Below are 20,739 nucleotides of genomic sequence, written 5' to 3'. Positions count from 1 at the left end.
CATACAATTTCACTTTGAACCAGGACTCCTCCAAACCTCTGGAGGTGCTGTTGCTGGAGAGGAACCGCAGTCTTCAATCTGAGAGCGCCGCTCTGCGCATCGCCAACACTGAGCTCAGCGGTAAGTCTGCCAACACGGTTATAGTAAGGGCCGGTACATCAACACTGCCCAGTCTGTCTTCCCAAAAACCTTCACGTGGACCAGCACAAAATGCCAGCAGAATGGGAGTCCAGTGTTTATCGGAGCTTAGATGAGGGTTCAGCTGCAGGTAAGGCTGTGCAGGTACAGCTATAACGAGAGATAGCAGTTTAATGTATACATACTTAATGTATGGCTATAGATTCTGTTTCTCTGAGAATACTTAACCATTTAATAATGTTTTGGGAAATGATTTGCAACATTTGGTCCACAGTAAAGTGTGCAATCCTGGTACAGAAATGTCATTGCTTTAGTCCCTCACATCATGGAGAGGAAGAACGTTTCTGGTATCTTTGAATACCGCAGCAGGAGGTCAGCCTGAACCATAACAAAGTTGCAGTACACAAAATCGAGGACACCGAACGTTCGCCCCTACATCGAGAATCTTGCCCTCAGCAACAGTGTTTATACGTTTGAAATGTCATAGCTTTAGGCTTGAATAGTTGAATAGCTTTGAATTGATTAACATTCACAGGGAGGGTTGCTTACTGTCTTACTCAATCATGTCTCAATGGTTATGCATTAGAATATTCTTTCTCCCAGCGCTTCCATCAAGATGGGTTCTAGTAGTTAAAAGGCTGAGTAAATTCAGTTTATCTTTCTTTTTGTTTTGGTGAATGTATGAATGTAATCAGTCTACCCATTGAGGAAAGAGGTGAAGTAAGGCCTAAGAGTCAGCAGAGCTGTGTAGTCACTGGTTTTTAGTGACATGCATTTTCTGTTCAGCCATAAACACTGTTTTTCAATTCAGTTGTATTGCTCTGTTTTCACCTGGATGTATTTTTAATGAAAGACTCTGATACTGCATCTACAAGCGGCAACATCGTGGATGAGGACTTGCATGCTGTATTGGCTATCTGTGGATCATTGTACCCTGTCCACTTACTTCCACTTTGCCTGCGCGAGAGTGAGTGAGAGAGGGAGCCTGAGCCCTGGGCCGAGCTAATCTGCCTCAGTGGCACAGTGTCAAATGTTTTTGTTTGTCCTTTTTTTTCTTCCAGGCTGTGTCTTACAAGAAAGGTTGAAATCACAAATGCATGGGCACTTTGTCTGGGGGGCTTGGCAAAAAAGGAAAACAAAGTTCACTAATTTGGAAAAGACTTGATTAAGATAACTTTTGTTATTTTTTTTCTCTCTCTTTGGAACCCCTTTTTTGTTGACCCCCCCATAATGCATGGTGTGTTTGACCTTTCTTGTAGGGTCAGCCGGGCGGAAAGGGACAGAAGAGTCCACAACGAAGGAGGAGACCATGCCCAGCGATCCCTCTTCCTCGCCCCCTTCTCCCCCTCCCTCTCTTCCTTCCTCCTCCCAGTTCCCCCTGTCTCGCACTAAGACGGACACCCTAAACACTGCCACCAACACCAGCAGCGGCGAATCGCACCCTTTCAGTCCTACGGGTATTGGACAGGATTTCTACTCCCCTGTGTTCCCTCTGGTGGGTGGTAAGATGGCTTTGAACTCCCTGATCCAGCGGCAGCTGCTTCAGACCTTCTACTCCAAAGCCTTGCAGGAGTCGTCTGGGATCCCCAGTGGCGCTCTGCTGTTCACGCCCTTCACTCCAACCCTCAGCTCCATCCCTACCTCCACCCCAGGCTCTGGGTCAGCTGCCATCCCTCTGGCGGCCAGCAGCCCCCAGCCACCTCCAGCCAGCCCAGACATGGCTCCTTTGAATGGGAGCAGCACCGCTGGCAGTGCCCCGTCCCCGTCACCCAGCCACTCTGAGGCCACCACGGGAAGTATTTTGGACGGGGAGGACATGGACACGGCTGAGATTGCCCGACAGGTGAAAGAGCAGCTGATCAAGCACAACATTGGCCAGCGAGTGTTTGGCCACTATGTGCTGGGACTGTCCCAAGGATCGGTGAGCGAGATCCTGGCCAGACCGAAGCCGTGGAACAAGCTAACCATCCGGGGGAAGGAGCCTTTCCACAAGATGAGGCAGTTCCTCGCCGATGAGCAAAACATCCTCGCACTGCGCAGCATCCAGGGACGGCAGAGAGGTGAGTCAGTGTATCTTTAATGTGTGTGTGCGCGTGTGTGAGAGTGTGTGTGCGTGTATGTCTTGCATGTGTACAGCCCTGCACAGAGCCATTGATTAGCTTGTCAATATGGACTAGCTTTATATTTTGCTTTCTCTTTCCTAACTCCCATCCTGTGCCACACCTGTGTGTTTTCAGTGAGTTCCTAGTCACACACCGATCCCAAGAGCCTCTCCTAGCTATCGTGGTCAATAAAGAAACCTTTCACACATCAATAGTATTGATCGTGGGAACCAGGAGGAAGGCAAGGGTACTGTTAACTACGGGTAGATTCGATTAGCCTGGGCCTGCTTTTGTTAACGCATCAGGACATTTGTGATTGAAGGTGGTCTCAGTGGTACACACAAATATAACCACCCTAGTACTATAAAAAAAAGAATGCGTTAAAAACAAGGCTGCAGTTAGTATGTCCCTGTTTAACACTTCCCTTTTAAATTATTTGATCTCTCACTATTTTGCACTACTTTATAATTCCCGATAGAGGTTGAGTTCTACTAGGGCCCACAGATGCTAAAGATCAATGCATTTATGGTACTATAATGTGCACTGGATGGAAGTCCCAACAAAATTCCATATATTTGCACAGGATTATAGGGCACCATATAGTCTAGCGGTAAAAGACGATAAAAACACACCAGAGCTGTAACATAGTGTGTGGTATATTGTTTTTAACAGAGGGCTCAGGCCAGCCCCAGCTTAGCCGAATGTTTCAGGATGTTCCGAAGCGGAGAGCCCTCTCCAATACAGCTTCACACACAGGTCTGTCCCCTTCACAAACAGATTTGAGCACGTTCTGTCTGTGTGGCATGTTCGTGTTGGGGTGAACCGTGTCTATGATGTGTGCGTGTGTGTATGTGAGTTGGCGTTTATTAACTTGTGGGAGGCATGCATATATATATGTGTGTGCCTTGAAGGTAACCGCACAGTTCCAGTGACTTGCGTCAAAGCAGAAGCCAGCATGTGTATTTAGGGATTTTATTGGTAGTTGTTATTCTGTGGGGAGCATTTACTACACAAACCCTGTAGCACGTGTGCATGTGTGCGCTCCAAAGGGACCAGAGAAAAGATGAGAAACCCTTCAGTGTAGTTGCCTTGTCGCTCAGTGGTGGGAATGTTGTTCGTTGTGCTATGGTGTCATTATTCAATGTTCTTATATAGACTGTTATTGATCTCTTCACCTGCTCTGTGCTTGGTAATCTGCTTCCAAATCTGACATGAATTTTCACCTCCTCCCATTCCCTCTTCTCTTCCTTCCAGGTAACATTACCGCCCGGGTCCGCACCCCAGAGGCTGGTTCAGATGAGGCTATCAAGTCCATTCTGGAGCAGGCCAAAAGAGAGCTGCAGGTGCAGAAAGCTGGTGAGTCGCAGTTTTCTTCTCCTCTCCAGGGGATTTGAGGCATTGAAGATGATGCATTGTGGCTGTGAGTGTCTCTTATGATGCCCTTTTTTTCTCCTCCCCTCCACAGACTTGTCCCATAGTCAGCCTTCATATGCAGGACTGAAAGGTGGGGGCGGCATGGGCGGCATGGGCGGCATGGGAGGCCTGGGAGGCCTGGGAGGAGGAGGGGGCCACGGGTCAGATGAGGCTATCCGCTCCATCCTAGAGCAAGCGCGCAGAGAGATGGAGGCCCAACAAACTGCAATGGAGCCCCTCCTCAAAGCGTCATCTTCGTCTTCCTCCTCACTACTATCACAGAGGGACTTCCTAAACTCCTCGCTGACCGCTCCCCTTCCCCCTTACAACCCCCTGGCACTCTCCCTCAAGAAGCCCAGCAGCTCCTTCTTGTCCTCCCCCTCATCCCCGTCTCCCATCCTGGACTTCAGCTCCAGCGTGAAGAGAGAGGGCAGGGGTTCTTCAGGGATGGACCTGTCTGTTGAGGGAGCTCTCAGGCTGGGTCGGAGCTCTGAAGGGTCCGGCCGCTCTGGAAGTTCTGGAGGAGTGGGTTACTGGAGAGAGCAGTGGTGGAGCAACATGCACACGGACCCCCGCAGGGCCTCAGTCAGCCAGACAGGAGAGGACAACCACATGCAGGAGGACTCCAAAGAGGTGAGGCGGGGCGCAGCCAAAGGACTGTGTTTGTGCCCTTCTCTGCTTTTACTCTTCAGTGGTTGCATGTCTGAGCCTTTCTCTGTCTGCGTGTTTCAGGGAATATTGAGTGACAGTCTGTCTCGACACAAGCCGTGGAACAAGTTGAACCAGAGGAGCAGAGAGCCATACCTCCGCATGCAGCCGTGGCTCAACGGAGACCAGGGGCAAAACGCACACATCCAGCCAGCTCAGCACCAAGGTAAACAAATCTCACACACACACACACACACACACACACACACACACACACACACACACACACACACACACACACACACACACACACACACACACACACACACACACACACACACACACACACACACACACACACACACACACACACACACACACACACACACACACACACACACCAGCTCATAGACTACATGGATTCACACAACCAGGCTCTTTGGGCTCGAGCATTTCTCTGAAAGCCTGATTAGAGCTAGTGGCTAGTTGTTACTGTCATTCTGTCACTCACACAATCCACCCCCCTTCACCCTCCCTCCTCCTCCCACCATCCCCCATCCTCAGTGCTGTGGCAGTGTCAGCCAGCAAGCTGCTGGTTTGTCATGTCATAGACAAGTTAGTGTTGCAGCGCCAGATGGCAGCTCTGTGTGTGTGTGTGTGTGTGTCAGTGCGCGCATTTGCGTGTCTCTCTTTCTCTCTGGGGGTGTAAACAGCAGCTAATGTACACTGACAGCTCCTCATGACTGCTCTCTTCCAGCCTGCTGAGCTGCACAGCAGTACTACACAGACAGAGACAGGGAGATGAAGGAATAGGAGGAAGAAGCCAAAAAAGCTTCAAACTTCAAACTTAAGCACCTTTAATGTTTGCTTAACAGGAATTAAATTAGTTGATTTAGTATAAAGGAAGTTCCTCCCAAACCCAGCAGGGAGAGCAGATGAACCTGTGCTACATGGTGACATGTCTTCTAACCTGTGCCACGTTCTCACCCTGTCTGTTCTCCTCAAGCAGAGGGTACTCCCAAGACATCTGCCAGCTGCAGCCCTGCTCCTGAGTCCCCCCTCAGTTCAGCTGAGGAGTCTGTCAACGGTCTTGGAGGGGATCCACTCGCTTCACAGTCCTCCAGTCTCAAACCTGCGTCTGAGGATCCCTCAGGTGGGGAGTCCCAGCCCGGCACCCCGCTGCCTGTCCCCGGTCATTCGGGTCTCAGTATCCAGGAAATGGTTGCCATGTCTGTCGAGCTTGATACTTATGCCATCACCAAAAAGGTTAAGGAGGTGCTGACTGATAATAACCTTGGTAAGAAACACAGGTGGTGCTGTCTGTGCAGTTTAGTTGCTTATTCTTTTGCCCTTCCCCTGCATCATGATGAATTATTCAGCCTTAGAATCAGTTCTCTGAAATGACCATTCCATTTTACTCTCTCTCGCCCTAACCAGGCCAGCGTCTGTTTGGGGAGACTATCCTGGGTCTGACTCAGGGTTCTGTCTCAGACCTGCTGGCCAGGCCCAAACCCTGGCACAAGCTCAGCCTGAAAGGCCGAGAGCCATTCGTCCGTATGCAGCTCTGGATCCAGGACCCACACAGTGTGGAGAAACTCATGGACATGAAGCGCCTGGAGAAGAAAGGTGTGTGTGCTAAAAGCTCAATCATGAGAAGTATAGAGCAGCATGTCTCCCCAAATAATGAACAAAAGACCCTGACAGAAAAACGTTCATGTTATCTGCTTAAGCAGGCATTTCTTTTATAAACAGTCACAAAAAGACAGCAGCCTTTGAATTACACATGCACATCTGCACACACAATATCCTTTGTGCAGGACAGCAGAGCATGTTGTGCAGATCACAGTCATCTTGGTGTGATGTCAGTAACAATCAGGACTGTAGACATCACATACTGTATTAGATGTGACAGCTCGGGGACTGCCGGGGGCCTGCTTACTCACAGTCATCAGCACTCCTCTTCATCATCCTCATCATCATAATAATCATCAGTGTCTATAAGTTTGTATTTTTATCATTTGTTCCTGCATCGCCCACTCTATCACTCCATCATTATTTATTCCCCTCTGTTTGCGTGATGCGTTTAAGAATCAGCAAAGCCAAAGGGCCTCACCCCGCTCGCTGCCTCACAGTGACCCCCGATGCTCACTTGAAGCTCTCTCTGTAGAAAAGAGATACGCCTATTTGAACCAGCCAGCAGGCACCAGCATCAGGGGTCAGTTTAGCCTCCTGATATTGCAGATAAGGCACAAGGGCAAAAAACAAAACTGACCTTAAAACAGTGAGTTTGGATTGTGGATGGGTGGGGTTACTCTCCATTCAACTTTGTTTCAGATTACTGACCCCAAAGTAATGTATCTGAATAGCAACAGGGAATAGTCCTGGCTGACAGCACAGCCCAGAGGAAAGACATGGACCTAGTCCAGAGTAACCGCATTTGACCTCTCACCCTTGTGGCACAAGCCTGCGAGGCAGCACACAACTTTCAGAGTGGTCTAACCTTGCTCTGAGGGGTCTTTCTCTGCAACACTAATATATCCGGCAGCATATATTGGGGTTGAAAAAATGTCAACCTCATGCAAAACTGCCATGAGCTGTTGGGTTTTAGCTGCTGGTGCTCCGTGTGAATGGCTCTGCTTGTTCTCTTTAAAATGGACGAGATGCTTTCATTGTTAGTTCCGGAGAAAGACAATAGCACCACCTAGTGGCTGTCATAGAAGATAGAAGAAGAGTGAGAAACCGGGCTGGATAAAGAAAAATGATTTAATGTTTTTGCTTGGAATATTGCTGTAACAGTTATTGATCATATACATGTTAACTAAAAAATAATCTCTTGTCCATTCAGCTGATCCATAGTAGTTTTTCTTCACATAAAGATTGCTTGTCATTTGTCATTCTAATTCTAAACAGCTAGAACTTGGCGATTTAGGCGAGAGCCTCAATCTGCTGCAGATATAATGTAATATTGTCATTCTTCTTGATTATTTATCAAATCATGTATTTTCTGATGCACTGATTTCCACTTCTTGTTTTTTATTTGCTGTTTAGCTTACATGAAGAGGCGGCTAAGCTCCCTGAGTGATAGCCATCCTGTGGACGTGGGTTTAGTGGGGCAAGATTACATGCAGGGCTCCCAGAGCCCGGTTCATCAGCATCTGAAGAAAGCCAGGGTGGTGCTGGGCCCCGAGGAGAAGGAGGCCCTAAAAAGGGCCTACCAGCAGAAGCCCTATCCCTCCCCAAAAACCATTGAGGAGCTGGCCTCCCAGCTCAACCTGAAGACCAGTACTGTCATCAACTGGTTCCATAACTACAGGTGACATATTGCATATCCTTACATAAACCTATGTGTGTTTGTGAATGATGGATCCATATTGTATCGTTAAATAAATGGACATTGTCTAAGGAAGGGCTTTTGTGCCTTCCCTGTTTTAATAAACATCACATCAGTGCACTCATGCAGTGTTTTAAGATTAGTTCAATGTAAAATGTGTTGCACCTGACAGATTTAATTTCAGGATTTGGGTCGTGTGACTGACTTCTGTGTCTCTCTTTAGGTCACGCATCCGGCGAGAGCTCTTCATAGAGGAGATCCAGGCCGCTGGAGGGTTAGTAGGGCATGGAAGTGAGGGGGGCTCCCCGTCCCTCCGAGGGTCCAAATCAGGAGAGGGGGACAGCTGTGATGGGACAGAATCTGAAGGCACAGTGGAGACACGCCAGGGACTGGGTATGGGCCTGGAGGATCACAGAGGAGCATGCAAAGACGACATGGAGGTGGAGTCTGAGGCAGGGGGATCTAATAACTCCCCTGACCAGCTAGACTGCACCGGGCCAGGCTCCAGCTGTGGTCTGGGGCTCTTCAGCCTCACAGAGGCATCCTCCAGTTGCTCTGCCTCTAGTACTAACATCCCAGCCTCTGGCCCTGCCAGAAACCCCAGGGACAACAATCTGCGCAAGAAGAAAGCTGCCAATCTCAATAACATCATCCACAGGCTGGAGAAGGCTGCTAGCAAAGAGGATCCCTCAGAGTGGGAGTTCTAGTTCCTCCTGGGCATCCTGCACCCCTCTTGTCTCATAACCTCACGACCTCTAACCTTGGACCCCTCCTGCTCTGTTCCAGTTGGAGAGTGGACACAGCCAAAGTCAAGCTCAGCAGCCATTTTTATTACAGAAAAGCTTTCCGAAAAGAGGAAAGAAACAAAGAGTGGTTGGCAAAACCCTTAAAAAGAAGATTTACTGAATACCTAGAAGAACAAAATAAGAGGACCTATGCGTCTCTCCGTTTTTTTTTTAAACTGAGTTTTGTTTTTGTACTGAGAAAAGCACTTAGCCGTCCTGCTGGCCTCCGGCCCTGCTGTACCTTCCCCTATTACCAGCCACTGGTGCACCAGACTGGTTCCTCCTGAGCGTGGGTCTGACCCACAGCTGAGGATGAAACCTGGACTCAGAAACACAGGCAAGGCCTGACACAGCAGCTGTCTCAGTGATAGACACTGTTAGATGATAGATAGAGACAGGAACTCTCTTACAAGAACTCTCACTTTCTTAAATGAGATTTTTTCCGCTCTTCTTCTCACCTCCCAAGTGTCCACAAACCTCCCCTCACTCAGTGAGACGCCTCATTTTTCACACTGTAGAGTGACTGTTACAAACCCTTTGCCTTTTTCACTCACTGCGTGTGTGTGTGTGTGTGTGTGTGCGTTTTTGTATGTTAGGGGTTGCGTCAGTGTGCACCTGTTTGTTTGTGTGTGTAAACACACCTAAAAATGGTGTGTGTGTGTTCTCTTCTCAATGGCAGCATGTTTTCTTTTTCATCTCACTCCTACACTCTTAAGAGGGTAGTGGAAGGCCTGCCGGCTGAGCTGCCATGGTTACTGATGTAAGAGAGATGAACTTTGACCTGTTGTGTCCTATATCCTATCCTGCTGACAGCCATGTGATGGCCAGAAGGATCTCTAATTCCTCACAAACACACGCACTCATCTGAAGAGGAAGGATGGAAAGAACCCTCTTTTGCCTCCTTACCCGTCTTTAAAGGATGAAGGATGATCTCTTTTTTTTGATATTGCAATTTGGTTGCCAATAAGAGATTGCACAGTCTATTGACTCTAAAGAGTACAAGATAGGGAATTTTAGGATGCATTTTAATTAGTACAAAATAAGAACAGAAAATAAGAGAATAACAAGTTACCGTCTTTAAAAAAAAAAAAAACTGATAAGAATGGAATAATGTTGCGTTTTTAAAATACGATACAAGAATTCACGTAGTACTGTAGCTTTCTGACACATTGATACTTCACGTGTCTCTTGTTGTTTGAGGTCATGCACGTCACAGCTTTTGCCCAGCACTGGACCTGCTGGGTGTGTGTGTGTCTGCACCACCAACACATTTTCTCTGTTCACAAACACATCTTTTTATAGGCCAAATCAGGAAGAGTGTGTGTGTGTATGTTTGTCTGTGTGAGCGTGTGAGCGTGTGTCTGTGTGCATTTGTATTTGCTTGCATGTAAGTCAGGGTCGAGGTCAATTCACTCAGAAGTAAGAAATTAAGAAGAAGTTTATCAATAATGACATTTTTGACTGAAATAATGGGTTTTATGTAGAATACTTGATTAATCTGTACTTTCTGGTGTCTGCCGTCAAAGTGAATTCACCCCCACCCTGGTGTGAGTAGTTTCCACTCTCCTCCAGTCTATCCTGTATCCAGGGATGTTTTGCATTGAATTCTACTGTATACACTACAAATTATAAGGCATATCACCTCCTCCCTGTCCCACACAAGCCCTCAGTGCCTGTCAGCCTACTGCCTCCCCTTGTGTGTGTGTGTGCGTGTGCGTGTGTATGCGTGGGTGCATGTACACACATGCCTGTCAATACATGCGTGTGCACAAATGTGTGCGATTGAGGATTGTTCAGTGTTTCCAATGAGTGGGGTCATATTTCTTATCTACTTGCACACACTACTAGTGCACAACTGACACCCTTCTTTAAGCTGTTTGATGCGTTACCATTACATTAATCTTCTCACAAAGTAGTGTAATACTATGATTTACTGTAGCTTGGTTTTATTGCTATTTTGCATTTATAGTTTGGTTTTTATTCTGCTTATTTATAGGTGCTGTATTTTTTTCATTTAATGTCTTATCATTTGAGTTGTCTATTTTTTAAGGGATTATACTGTTCCTGAGGGCAAGTAACATTTTTATTAGACGTATAGACTGCCGGCAGTATTGGTTAATATTTACAAAGATGTACTAGTTCTCGTTTGTTTGTATGTTCATGAATCCTAAAGTTTAGTGTCATTTCAATAGCTTTGAAAAAAATGTGTTTGCTACAGTCCATGCTCCCGTAAGCATTAAGCTTTTACCACAACAGTTATGCTCTTACATTGCTAGCTAGAGAATCAAAGGACATATCAAGATCGGTGAATATATGTTAGCATATCTCTTTTCCTGTTTTCTATCCTTCTACAGTGTTCATTTTTGTTCGGCTGTTTCTTGGGCAAGCCCGGCACCAACGTCCGGCAGGGCATGCAGCTTTCTTTAGATAGAGGTCGCCCACTCTGTAATCACCTTACCATAACATAATTATGCAGGTCCCATTGTTTAGACTTTGTCAAATAGGTCAAATGAAATTACCTAAACTTGAAAACAGAAGTAACTTGAAAGAGGTCATATCTGCCAAATTGAGATTAGAGAAGTATACCAGCTAGCAGGGGTGCTACGTCAGATTGAACAGATAGCCAGCCTATGATTATGCAGAATATATATTGCAGTCTGTAACAAAGCACTTATTAGGATCTTTCTGAAGACTTACTTGGGACAGGGTCTGTAAACACTACGACAGAGTACGAGCCCGGGATCCTGGGAAAATGTTTGCCTTTTTCAAAAAGTGGTTGTGAACCAAGCACAGACTCTTCTCCGCATCCGAACACTAAAATTAAAACATAAGATTGCTGTATCCATGTTTTCTAAATGATAAGCTGCAGTCTATTACAGTAGCCCCTATTTCAAACTCCAGATAACTGCGTGACAGAAAGGGCCTTTGTCCTGTACAGTTGTAGATATTATGAGTAAACTCCTGTTATGGTTTCTATCCAAAATGTCCTCAGTCCATCTTTAAGCCTCCCCTTTCCCTGAATGTACACCCAGATGTATTGGCAGCCCATCAAAAGACACTGATAACCTCATTGCACTCTATTAGGATGCATTAGGTAAAATTGGATTTTCCAGTGTATCTAATAATTGTAAATTCCGCAAACATTGGCGCTTCCTGTGGACGACTGATGTGAAACATCTGTCTTCTGCAGAATACTGAAGGCTCCTTGCCTTCTGTTGGACTGCTCGGATTGGACAACCACAGTATGTTTAATTGTGATGAATAGCTACTGTAAAGTTTATAAGCACTTACCCCATTTGCCATTTTATAGCCAGATCCATCAACTCACCCAATCCATGTGAGATCATCAGATTTGTGCCTTTAACTGCCAAGCAGGGCACCAAACTAGTGATGTCATTAGACGTAGATGATTTCACCTGATTTGTTCATAATATATCCCACATCTTGACCCAAATTAATTTCCCATGCACTTCATAAATATTGGTACTTTTGAAGTTGACTTGTCTCAGCTCTCTGGAGAGGGTTGTATATAATTCCTGGAGTGTAGTGAAAGAGTAAAAGGAGAACAGCGAGCTTGTGTATTCTTATGACTGACTTGCAGACATGTTTCCGTCCGGGTCTTATTTCAGACAGTTGTTTTCCCACAATGCATTTCTTACGTTGTACATAACCTGATCTAGCAGCGAAAGGCCAGAGCATTGAATGAAGGAGGAAGCATGCAGAAAACAGCATACACTGTAATAACACTGAATTTATTCATAGGGCATTTTGTATTTTTCTGTTTGTGTCAGGTTTGCTGTGACATTAATAGTGGCACTACAGGTATTGATTATGACGTGTGCCAATTCAAATGGTTATTTGGAAAAGAGACGTGTAAATACAGTCGATCAAGTAGCTATTGATTCACTTTTGTCACAGTATGCTTTTGTTTGAAGGCAGGAGGAGAGAAGGGACGATTCAGGACTTTTCCATGATCCACAGATATTTTTCTACAAATTTAAATCAGATGATTCTATACACTGTTGAATAACATTGTAAAGGTGTAACAGATGCTGTATATCATATCATGTTTTCTGAAGTCGTAAAGCTTTACTGTATGATCTGTTGAAGTAGTGGTTATTCATTTTGACATATTAGTTGTAATGGAAGCCCAAACAGCAGCACTGGTCACCATATTCAGGAAAAAAAAAGAAAGAAAGAAAAACCTCAGATGTTTTTTGTAATACTTTTAGAATATATCTTATGAAGTGGGTTTTGTAAGGAAAAACTTTCGGAATCAGTGGTGCTGTATGCATAGCACACTCAGTAATACATACACACATAATACAGCACAATACACTCATCCTTTAAACCCCCCCCCCCCCCCCCCCCCCCCCACACACTTTACTTGCGTGCTTTTTTTATGTTATTTCGCTCACCTCTCACATTGGCTAATTTTTAAGTCTTAAACCATTTCCTCCTATATCATCAGTTATTTCATGCTTAACTGTACAGTTTTTATCACCCAGAGACCGACTCCGGAGTGCTAAACATTTCAGCGACTGCTTGCAAGACTTAAAAGAGGAAGCATAAAGCCAAATAGTGAAGTTAGTTATCCACCACTGTTGAAAGGTTGCTGACAGTTTTCTGAATGTTGCTACCTTGTGTCGTGGCTTCAGTTCACCCATAGCTAAACCACAGTGTAGTCTGACAACCAAACGACCTGGGGAGATCTTCTTCCCCCTCCTTTTGGAAAGCTTTAAGATGCTTGTTGAGGCTTTAGCAATTCAGAGTGTTTTTAGATGATTTCCCCAACCTTTGTCATCAACAATGTGGAAGTAATAATTCTCATAACTTCTCCCACTGCTTATTTTGTGAGTGTGTGTGTGTGTGCGCGTACATGTGTGTTGTAGTACAAAAGGCTGCATGACTGTAAAGGGATGGTTAAGATGTTTTTTGAAAGATGTTTCCCTAGCACCTCTGTCACTCCTGAGATGCTTTTTTCTCCTTGTTGGGGTCTCCTTCCCTTTTGTTTTTCCTCATGTATCATTGTTTCTTTATCTTTCTATTTACTAAACGTATCATGTTGTTTGTTCTCAGCACTGTAAAACAGTCCCTTCTACAACATTGAAAAGCAATATCACTGTATGAAACGTTCACAATGTATTTGTTATGATTGACATTTGATTCATCATCATCATTATTATTCACATGCACCCTAGGTGTGATAATTGAAGTAAATCTCTTTTATACAAATACTAAAAGTGTACTGTGGTAGTTTTTTTTTTCTTTGCGAAATGTCTTGTTGGAAATGTCTTTGTTGAACCTGTGCATGGTTAATAAGTATTCTCAGAGAAAGAGATCACTTAGAAAGTCAGGGAAGAAAGTAGGTGTAGCGGGTTTCAGTCATGTTGGGGATGTTGGACAGCTTCTGCCATTTGCAGCCACCACAGGTGAGTTACTTTGGGAACTAATACAATCTAAAACAAACGGGAATAAAACCATATTCAAATGATATGTATCTCTCCTCTACCCCCTCACAGGCCGGTATGCAGAGCTGCAGGTGGAGTTTTCGGCTGCGGTTCGCACCAGTGCGGAGCAGAAGGAGCTGATCCTGAAGCTGGAGCACGACCTGAGCACCATCCAGGACATGTCCACCCTGCAGCGGCCCGACGCCGACGGCTCCGAGGTCAGCAACATGGAGAACATCCCGGACCCCGTCAAAGAGGCCTCTGCAATGTTTAGTGGTATGTCCCCGGGTTAAAAAAAAGCTGTTTAAAGGACTGTACAAAAATGATTGGGTCCCAATTGATTTGAACCCTCCCTCTGGCTTAATACCACAATGTGATGGAGCAGTTTGCTATTGACACAGTTAAGTGTATACATAATTTTAATCGACATTCCACTTAAATGCAAACCTTTCATTTAAAACTTAAAGGTTCAGATAGAAAAGTAATCTTTCCCCAAGAAGCCAATATACTGTATCCATGAAGCAAATTCAAAAGAAAGGTCATGTAAAATGACCTCAGCTAAAACATTTTTACTTGAGTTCTATTGTGTCTAAAGGAGTCTTTACATCAACTTTGTAGTAACTATTGACACGCTTGATCCGGAGAATTATTATATTATATAATCCCTAAAACCATTCCACACTTTCCCCACTAATGTAGACTACTCTATACAAATCTAAATTATTACTTAATAACACACTATTAAGGTTATCGCTGGTAGTTATCATTTATTGAGTCATGATCTGCTCCATAAGGACAGTGTGGATGGGGTTTGATGAAGTAAAGGTCCCCAGATCACTTCCTCATTGAAAATGCTTTGTTCTTAAAGAGAGGAGACCCCGTGGATGTGGTGTCAGTCTGACTGAAACAGGAACACTTCTCTAACTGTAATGTTTAACCTGCTGAGCCCCTGCTGAAGGTTTATCAGAGTTAATACTAAAGACTAGCCTGACCAGAGTAATTTAATAGTTACATTTTCTAGATATAGTTGATCATATAACATGCCCTTATATGCATGTTAATAAAGGAAGTGACTTATGGCAATCGGGTAGGGATTAGAATTTCCCCTTCCGGCTTTAGTAAAGTGTGCATTATCTTTGTCATTATTATATAAGAAGTGTATTGTCCCTCCAGGTGCGGGCCCCCATCCTGAGCTGCCTCAGGGCCAGATGGACTCTCTGCTCTCCATCATCTCCAGCCAAAGGGAGAGGTTTCGCTCCCGCAATCAGGAGCTCGAAGCTGTGAGTCATGATCACACACACACACACACACACACACACACACACACACACACACACACACACACACACACACACACACACTTCCTGTATTCCTGTATTTTTTTCTGGGAAAGAAAAGACTAATTTCTCATCTATTTGTTTTGTCCCCTGCAGGAGAGTCGCTCCGTGCAGCAGACCATGCAGGCGCTGCAGAGCGAGCTGGACAGCCTGAGAGCAGATAACATCAAACTCTACGAGAAAATCAAGTTCCTGCAGAGCTACCCTGGCAGAGTGCGTGTGTGTGTTTGTGTCTGTGTATCTGCATGTGTGTGAATGACTGCACTCTACATGGGTGATGTTTTGTTGATTTGTCTAAAATATTTAGCAGGAATATTAATGTGTGTGTGTGTGTGTGTGTGTGTGTGTGTGTGTGTGTGTGTGTGTGTGTGTGTGTGTGTGTGTGTGTGTGTGTGTGTGTGTGTGTGTGTGTGTGTGTGTGTGTGTGTGTGTGTGTGTGTGTGTGTGTGTGTGTGTGTGTGTGTGTGTGTGTGTGTGTGTGTGTGTGTGTGTGTGTGTGTGTGTGTGTGTGTGTGTGTGTGTGTGTGTGTGTGTGTGTGTGTGTGTGTGTGTGTGTGTGTGTTCTCTGCACTACAGGCTGGAGGTAGTGACGACACTGTGATGCGCTACTCCTCCCAGTACGAGGAGAGACTGGATCCGTTTGCTTCTTTCAGCAAGAAGGTACAAGAAACACACCTTTTTAATATTTACACAAAAACACTCTTCCCTTAAACAGTCTGAAACCAACTGCTATATGTTGCATCATTTTGTTTTTTTACTGTCATAGCTTCTTTCTCTGATATCTGACCAAAATATTTAAGGCCTGATGAAAGTTGTCATTTGCTGATTTTGTAGTTCAACATTCATCAAAACAATCAAAATGATTTTTGAGAATAAGAGCCAAGAGCGAAACACATGTTGTGTCCTGAGTAATGGGATGATTCAAAAAGCTCTTGATTGATTCTTCAAACCAGGAAATTAGATACCGTTTTGCACTTCCTGTTCCTGTCTTGTAGAAAATGTATTGACATAAGGTCTGTGGTTAACACAAGCTTAAGAGATGTTCACGTTTTGTTCTACTACATATTCAGTAAATACCACTAAGATTATTTTAAAGAGTTTTTATTTTTTTACTTTTAGCCAATTGCATTTATGCTTCAAAATCTATAAAAGTTGTGTTCAGTTCAGGTTATATTTAATGTTGAGCTCGACTCTTCTGGGTTTCAGGAGCGTCAGCGCAGATACCTGAGCCTCAGCCCCTGGGATAAAGCAACTCTGAGCCTTGTAAGCCTCACACACACACACACACACACACACACACACACACACACACACACACACACACACACACACACACACACACACACACACACACACACACACACACACTCTTGATGTGTTTGGTGCAGTCTCTTCACTAATCCTCTTGTTTTTGTCTCTCAGGGTCGTGTGATTCTCTCCAACAAGATGGCCAGGACCATTGCTTTCTTCTACACCTTGTTCCTGCATTGTCTGGTCTTCCTGGTGGGTCTCCTTTCAATGCAGAGGAGCTCCTGAACCTTAATGAAACAGATCCTTTTTTTTATATTCAACATTTCTTTGAAAGTTAAAACAAGGCGACCCAAACAGACGAGGACACATTCACTTAAAAGGATATCTATCAGAAATAGACTCCTATATATACACACAAACTAAAAGGGAGAAAGGTAGGTTACAAACAGCCTATTTAGGGTTAACAGCAGTTAATTAGTCGTAATGTATTACTTAATTGATCTCAAAACAGAAATGTTTAGCTTTATTATGGCATATATCAATCCAGTTTTTCAATAGAGAGTATGACAGCCTCAGGACGCGTCACTGCGGTTCTCAGAGCCAAGGTTGCAGTCCATTTGTAAAATATATGTTTGTGTCTGCTGTTCCTCGTACATCAGGGAAACATCCTTACTAGTATTTATTTATTTTCAGGTCCTGTACAAGACAGCCTGGAGCGAGAGTATCGGCAGAGACTGCTCCGCTTTCTGTGCTAAGAAGTGAGTATGTTCACCTCAGGGTTTTAACATCTCTATCATCTCAACACGTATGATTTGATCATAGTAACAAATCTTCCCCTTTTTTTGTATTCCTCTCCCAGGTACTCTGACCACCTCCACCAATTCCATGAGAACGGCCAAAACCTTTGAGCTGGTTCCACATTCAGCAGCATGCATGTCCTGCTCAGAAGACGTCCCTCTTTGAGTTCCTCATGAAGACGGGGCTTCACTTTTCTTCTTGCAATAGCTTTTAATATCCACTAGGGGGCGGTTTAAGGCTGTAAATCCGACGGTTGATTCAAAAACCGATTCTTGTTTTTGTTTCTCTAAATATAATCATAAGGATAATATATTTATATATATATATATATATATCTAAAACTATAATCCTTGGTTTCCTCTTATACTCTTAACATAATAAGGAAAGCAAATAATTGATCATGTGATATAATCTGTGCCGTTGAATCACACATGAAATGAAGTTAATATTGTGTGTATCTTCCCGTACAGAAGAGACCAGAGTACAAGGATTATTTTGTTTTGTGATTTATCCTGGGTTTAGCTGGGATTTAGAATAATTAGAGAAATATAATCATTAGAAATAAAGTTAATATAAGATTAAAGGTAATATGGTTGAGGTTATAATTAGATTGGGGAGTGTTATGTATAAGTATAAGGGACATTAATTTTAGTTTTAGGAGGTTGGTGATGGAACAATATATAGTTATTCCTAGGGCTCAATCTTCTGAGATGTGTCCTACTTGAATTTGACTAATATCATTGATTCATTCGTAAAATTTGTTTTTTAATGTCTAAATCATTTAATTGTTACTGTTAGATATGAAGAAATAAAGAGATGAGGGTGAGGGGCAGCAATACACTAATGGTTACTGACTAAAATAGCTTCCTCATATTATTCTCTTGAAGGATCACTGTGCATGCTTACCTGCTTACTTCTTTCTCTTCTCCCTGACATCGCAGATATATTCCAAATAAAGACTATGCAGCATCGTTCCTGGTATCATTTTTAATTTAAAATGTCTTGTGAGCAGTGTCTTGTAGTGAAGCTGGCAACATATTGATATGTTTGTTTTATAATGTGTGCATGGAATAGAATATATTAATTAGAATAGTTATATTAGTCCCACACAGAGGAAATGTACATTGTTACAGCAGACAGACAGTACAATAATAAAGACACAAATAAAATGGTATTACAGTTTTGAATTTAAGTGGCAGGCACACATTAATAAAATAAAAATGAAATGGGTAACTAATGGAGAGTAATGAAGTAGCTGCAAGATGAAGGTAAGTATTGCAGTATTGCACATTTTTCTTTTAATATATTGTTATTACACTATTTGGTGTAAAGTTGAAGACAGTTATAGCAACACTTGTGCTGTTGAATGACTACTAGATATTGTGGATTTCTTTTTAATTGTCAACTAAATCTCAAGAAAAGAGTAAAAAAAACATGAGTGAAGTTGTCCTAATAGCTGGACCAGCTGATTCCTGGTTTAGCCCTGCTCCACTGTTTGGATATTACGAAGAAAATTACCCTCTGATTTGTCCTTTTAAGTTGACTGACAGCTGATTTCTAAAAGCTTGCAACAATGACAGTGAGAGGGTGTGTTTTTTTTTCTGCCCCTCGCATGAAGCCGGCTGCCGACAGAGAAGCCCATCATGTGGTAAAAGGAGGTGAGATACTCAGCTTTGCTCAGGTCTATTTAAGCAAACCGCTTTTCTTATCACCTTGTCTTTCCTTATCGATGGCACAGGCAGCATGGTGGTGAAGGTGGAGGGAGATATCATGTTTAGTCAGATGACAGTCTTTGCTGTCCTGTCGTTGAAAATCACTCGTAAAGCTCCATTGTTGTCCAAGAGTTATCAATGAGACACTGGCCCTTTCTCAATGTCGAGTAAAGCTGCTGCAGAGCCACTATTTCAAGTATACTACGTCATCGAGTGGCGTAGAAGGACTGTTTAAACTTTAAATGCATGGTTAAATCATGGGGGTTAAATCATTCGGCGCCACTCGATGACCTAGTATACTTGAAATAGTGGCTCTGCAGCAGGTCAGCAGGTATACTCGACATTGAGAAACTGCCACTGTGACATTTTCCCTGAACACAATCACAGGGGAAATGTTGAGGTACCTGTACATTTTTGAGTTTTAACTTTGCATTCCACTTTAAAATTCCAATCCAGTTAATCTCAGAGGTAAATAATGTCCTTTTTATTACATGTATCTGTCAACTTTGGCTAGTTTACAAATTAAGATGTTTGCGCTGCAAACAGACACTAATTATTTTGAGAATCTATCATTTTTTTCCCAGAATACTTTCATGACGTAATTTATTGAATGTGAAAACTTGTTTTATTAATGTCGCAGTTTGTACTGTTGGTTGGGTAAAACAATACTTTATCTTTGGGTCATTGTAAAGACATATCGGTACCACTTTACAATAATACCCCTATAAAGGATTCATAAAGGGTTTATAATTTGGTTATGAATTAGGTTGTAAACACTTTATTAATCATTAAGAACCATTTATAAACCAGTTCTAACATAGTTTCCATACATCAACACAGGCTCACTGTTTGGCAAGATAACTAAGCCTTATAGGCCTATTGGTTACTTAGCGAGAATTAACTCGGTGAACAACAGATACCAAGGATGCTGGCTGATGAAGAAGCTGAAGTAAGCTAAGTAGCCAATATAAGGCTTAGCAGTACAGATAACTGTGGGCTCACTATTTGGCAAGCAACCGGTCACAGTTGCCCTGTTTATCTCATGTCTTGTAAAAGCTTATTAATGATTTATAAAGTGTTCACAACCTAATTAATAAATGAATTACAAACTATTCGTAAACCCTTTGGGTATAGTCTTATTGTAAAGTAAGTGGTACCGTCAGAAACAAATACTACCTCAACCAATGAGCCTACAACGATTAAAACATGCTTTTACAATAATGCTTTAGTAATGATATTTTGATGACGGCATGTATAACAGTAACAGGGTATATCTTTACTTTTACATGTTCCTGGCTTTTTACTTTCAACAGTTTTTTTTATAGTATGTTAGTAGTACATTTTACAGTGTAGTATTTATACAATCATTACAATAATCATGGCTACCGTAGATCCTTTCCAGTAAATCCAAAATAATAATAATAATAATAATAAATAAAAGGACACCAGCCGTACAATTTTAAACAAAGAATAATATAGCAATGGTCTCTTTTACACAAGTCATGATGCTAAAGAGACATGTAGGCTGACGGTGAGCACAGTGAGGAAATTTCTGTTAAAAAGCTGAACCCAGAGAGAGATATCGGGGTCTGAAGGAAACACAGAGGAACACATGTGCTGATTCAAACGTCAAGACCTTTATATACATATAAAGGTATATAAAGAACATAGACTGTATATATACAGTATATACAGTCTATGTATATATACAGTCTATGGTCAAGACCCACAGATAGCTGCTGGTATTTTAGTATTATGACTGAATCAGACTGCA

General features: G+C 43.1%; 2 protein-coding genes across 8 annotated transcripts in view; both read left to right on the top strand.

Annotated features, from left to right (window-relative positions):
- Window positions 1-13,660, top strand: part of cux1a (cut-like homeobox 1a) — a 63,687-nt gene extending 50,027 nt beyond the window's left edge. For 2 of the 7 annotated variants that reach the window (XM_079679231.1, XM_079679234.1), the window contains 10 exons: window positions 24-120; window positions 1,398-2,198; window positions 2,913-2,996; window positions 3,495-3,596; window positions 3,706-4,286; window positions 4,386-4,527; window positions 5,308-5,598; window positions 5,739-5,927; window positions 7,350-7,614; window positions 7,856-13,660. In XM_079679231.1, the coding sequence (XP_079535357.1) occupies window positions 24-120; window positions 1,398-2,198; window positions 2,913-2,996; window positions 3,495-3,596; window positions 3,706-4,286; window positions 4,386-4,527; window positions 5,308-5,598; window positions 5,739-5,927; window positions 7,350-7,614; window positions 7,856-8,339 (3,036 nt within the window). In that variant the 3' untranslated portion in view covers window positions 8,340-13,660. The remainder of the gene's footprint in view (window positions 1-23; window positions 121-1,397; window positions 2,199-2,912; window positions 2,997-3,494; window positions 3,597-3,705; window positions 4,287-4,385; window positions 4,528-5,307; window positions 5,599-5,738; window positions 5,928-7,349; window positions 7,615-7,855) is intronic. The other 5 variants (XM_079679235.1, XM_079679230.1, XM_079679229.1 and 2 more) reach the window with 3 other exon arrangements.
- Window positions 13,661-13,707: 47 nt separating this feature from the next.
- cux1b (cut-like homeobox 1b) lies at window positions 13,708-18,224 on the top strand (the record flags this gene model as incomplete). The annotated part of the gene is made up of 9 exons (XM_079679244.1): window positions 13,708-13,849; window positions 13,940-14,143; window positions 15,041-15,147; window positions 15,301-15,417; window positions 15,781-15,864; window positions 16,411-16,467; window positions 16,627-16,707; window positions 17,149-17,213; window positions 17,315-18,224. 9 exons carry the CDS (start codon window positions 13,708-13,710, stop codon window positions 17,361-17,363), a joined length of 906 nt encoding a protein of 301 aa, XP_079535370.1. The 3' UTR covers window positions 17,364-18,224.
- Window positions 18,225-20,739: the final 2,515 nt, after the last annotated feature.

Source organism: Notothenia rossii (genome assembly GCF_949606895.1).
Source record: "Notothenia rossii genome assembly, chromosome: 4".
Classification (NCBI taxonomy): Eukaryota; Metazoa; Chordata; class Actinopteri; order Perciformes; family Nototheniidae; genus Notothenia; species Notothenia rossii.
Note: the sequence above shows the minus strand (reverse complement) of the source record. Positions and strands in the feature narration are given on the sequence as shown.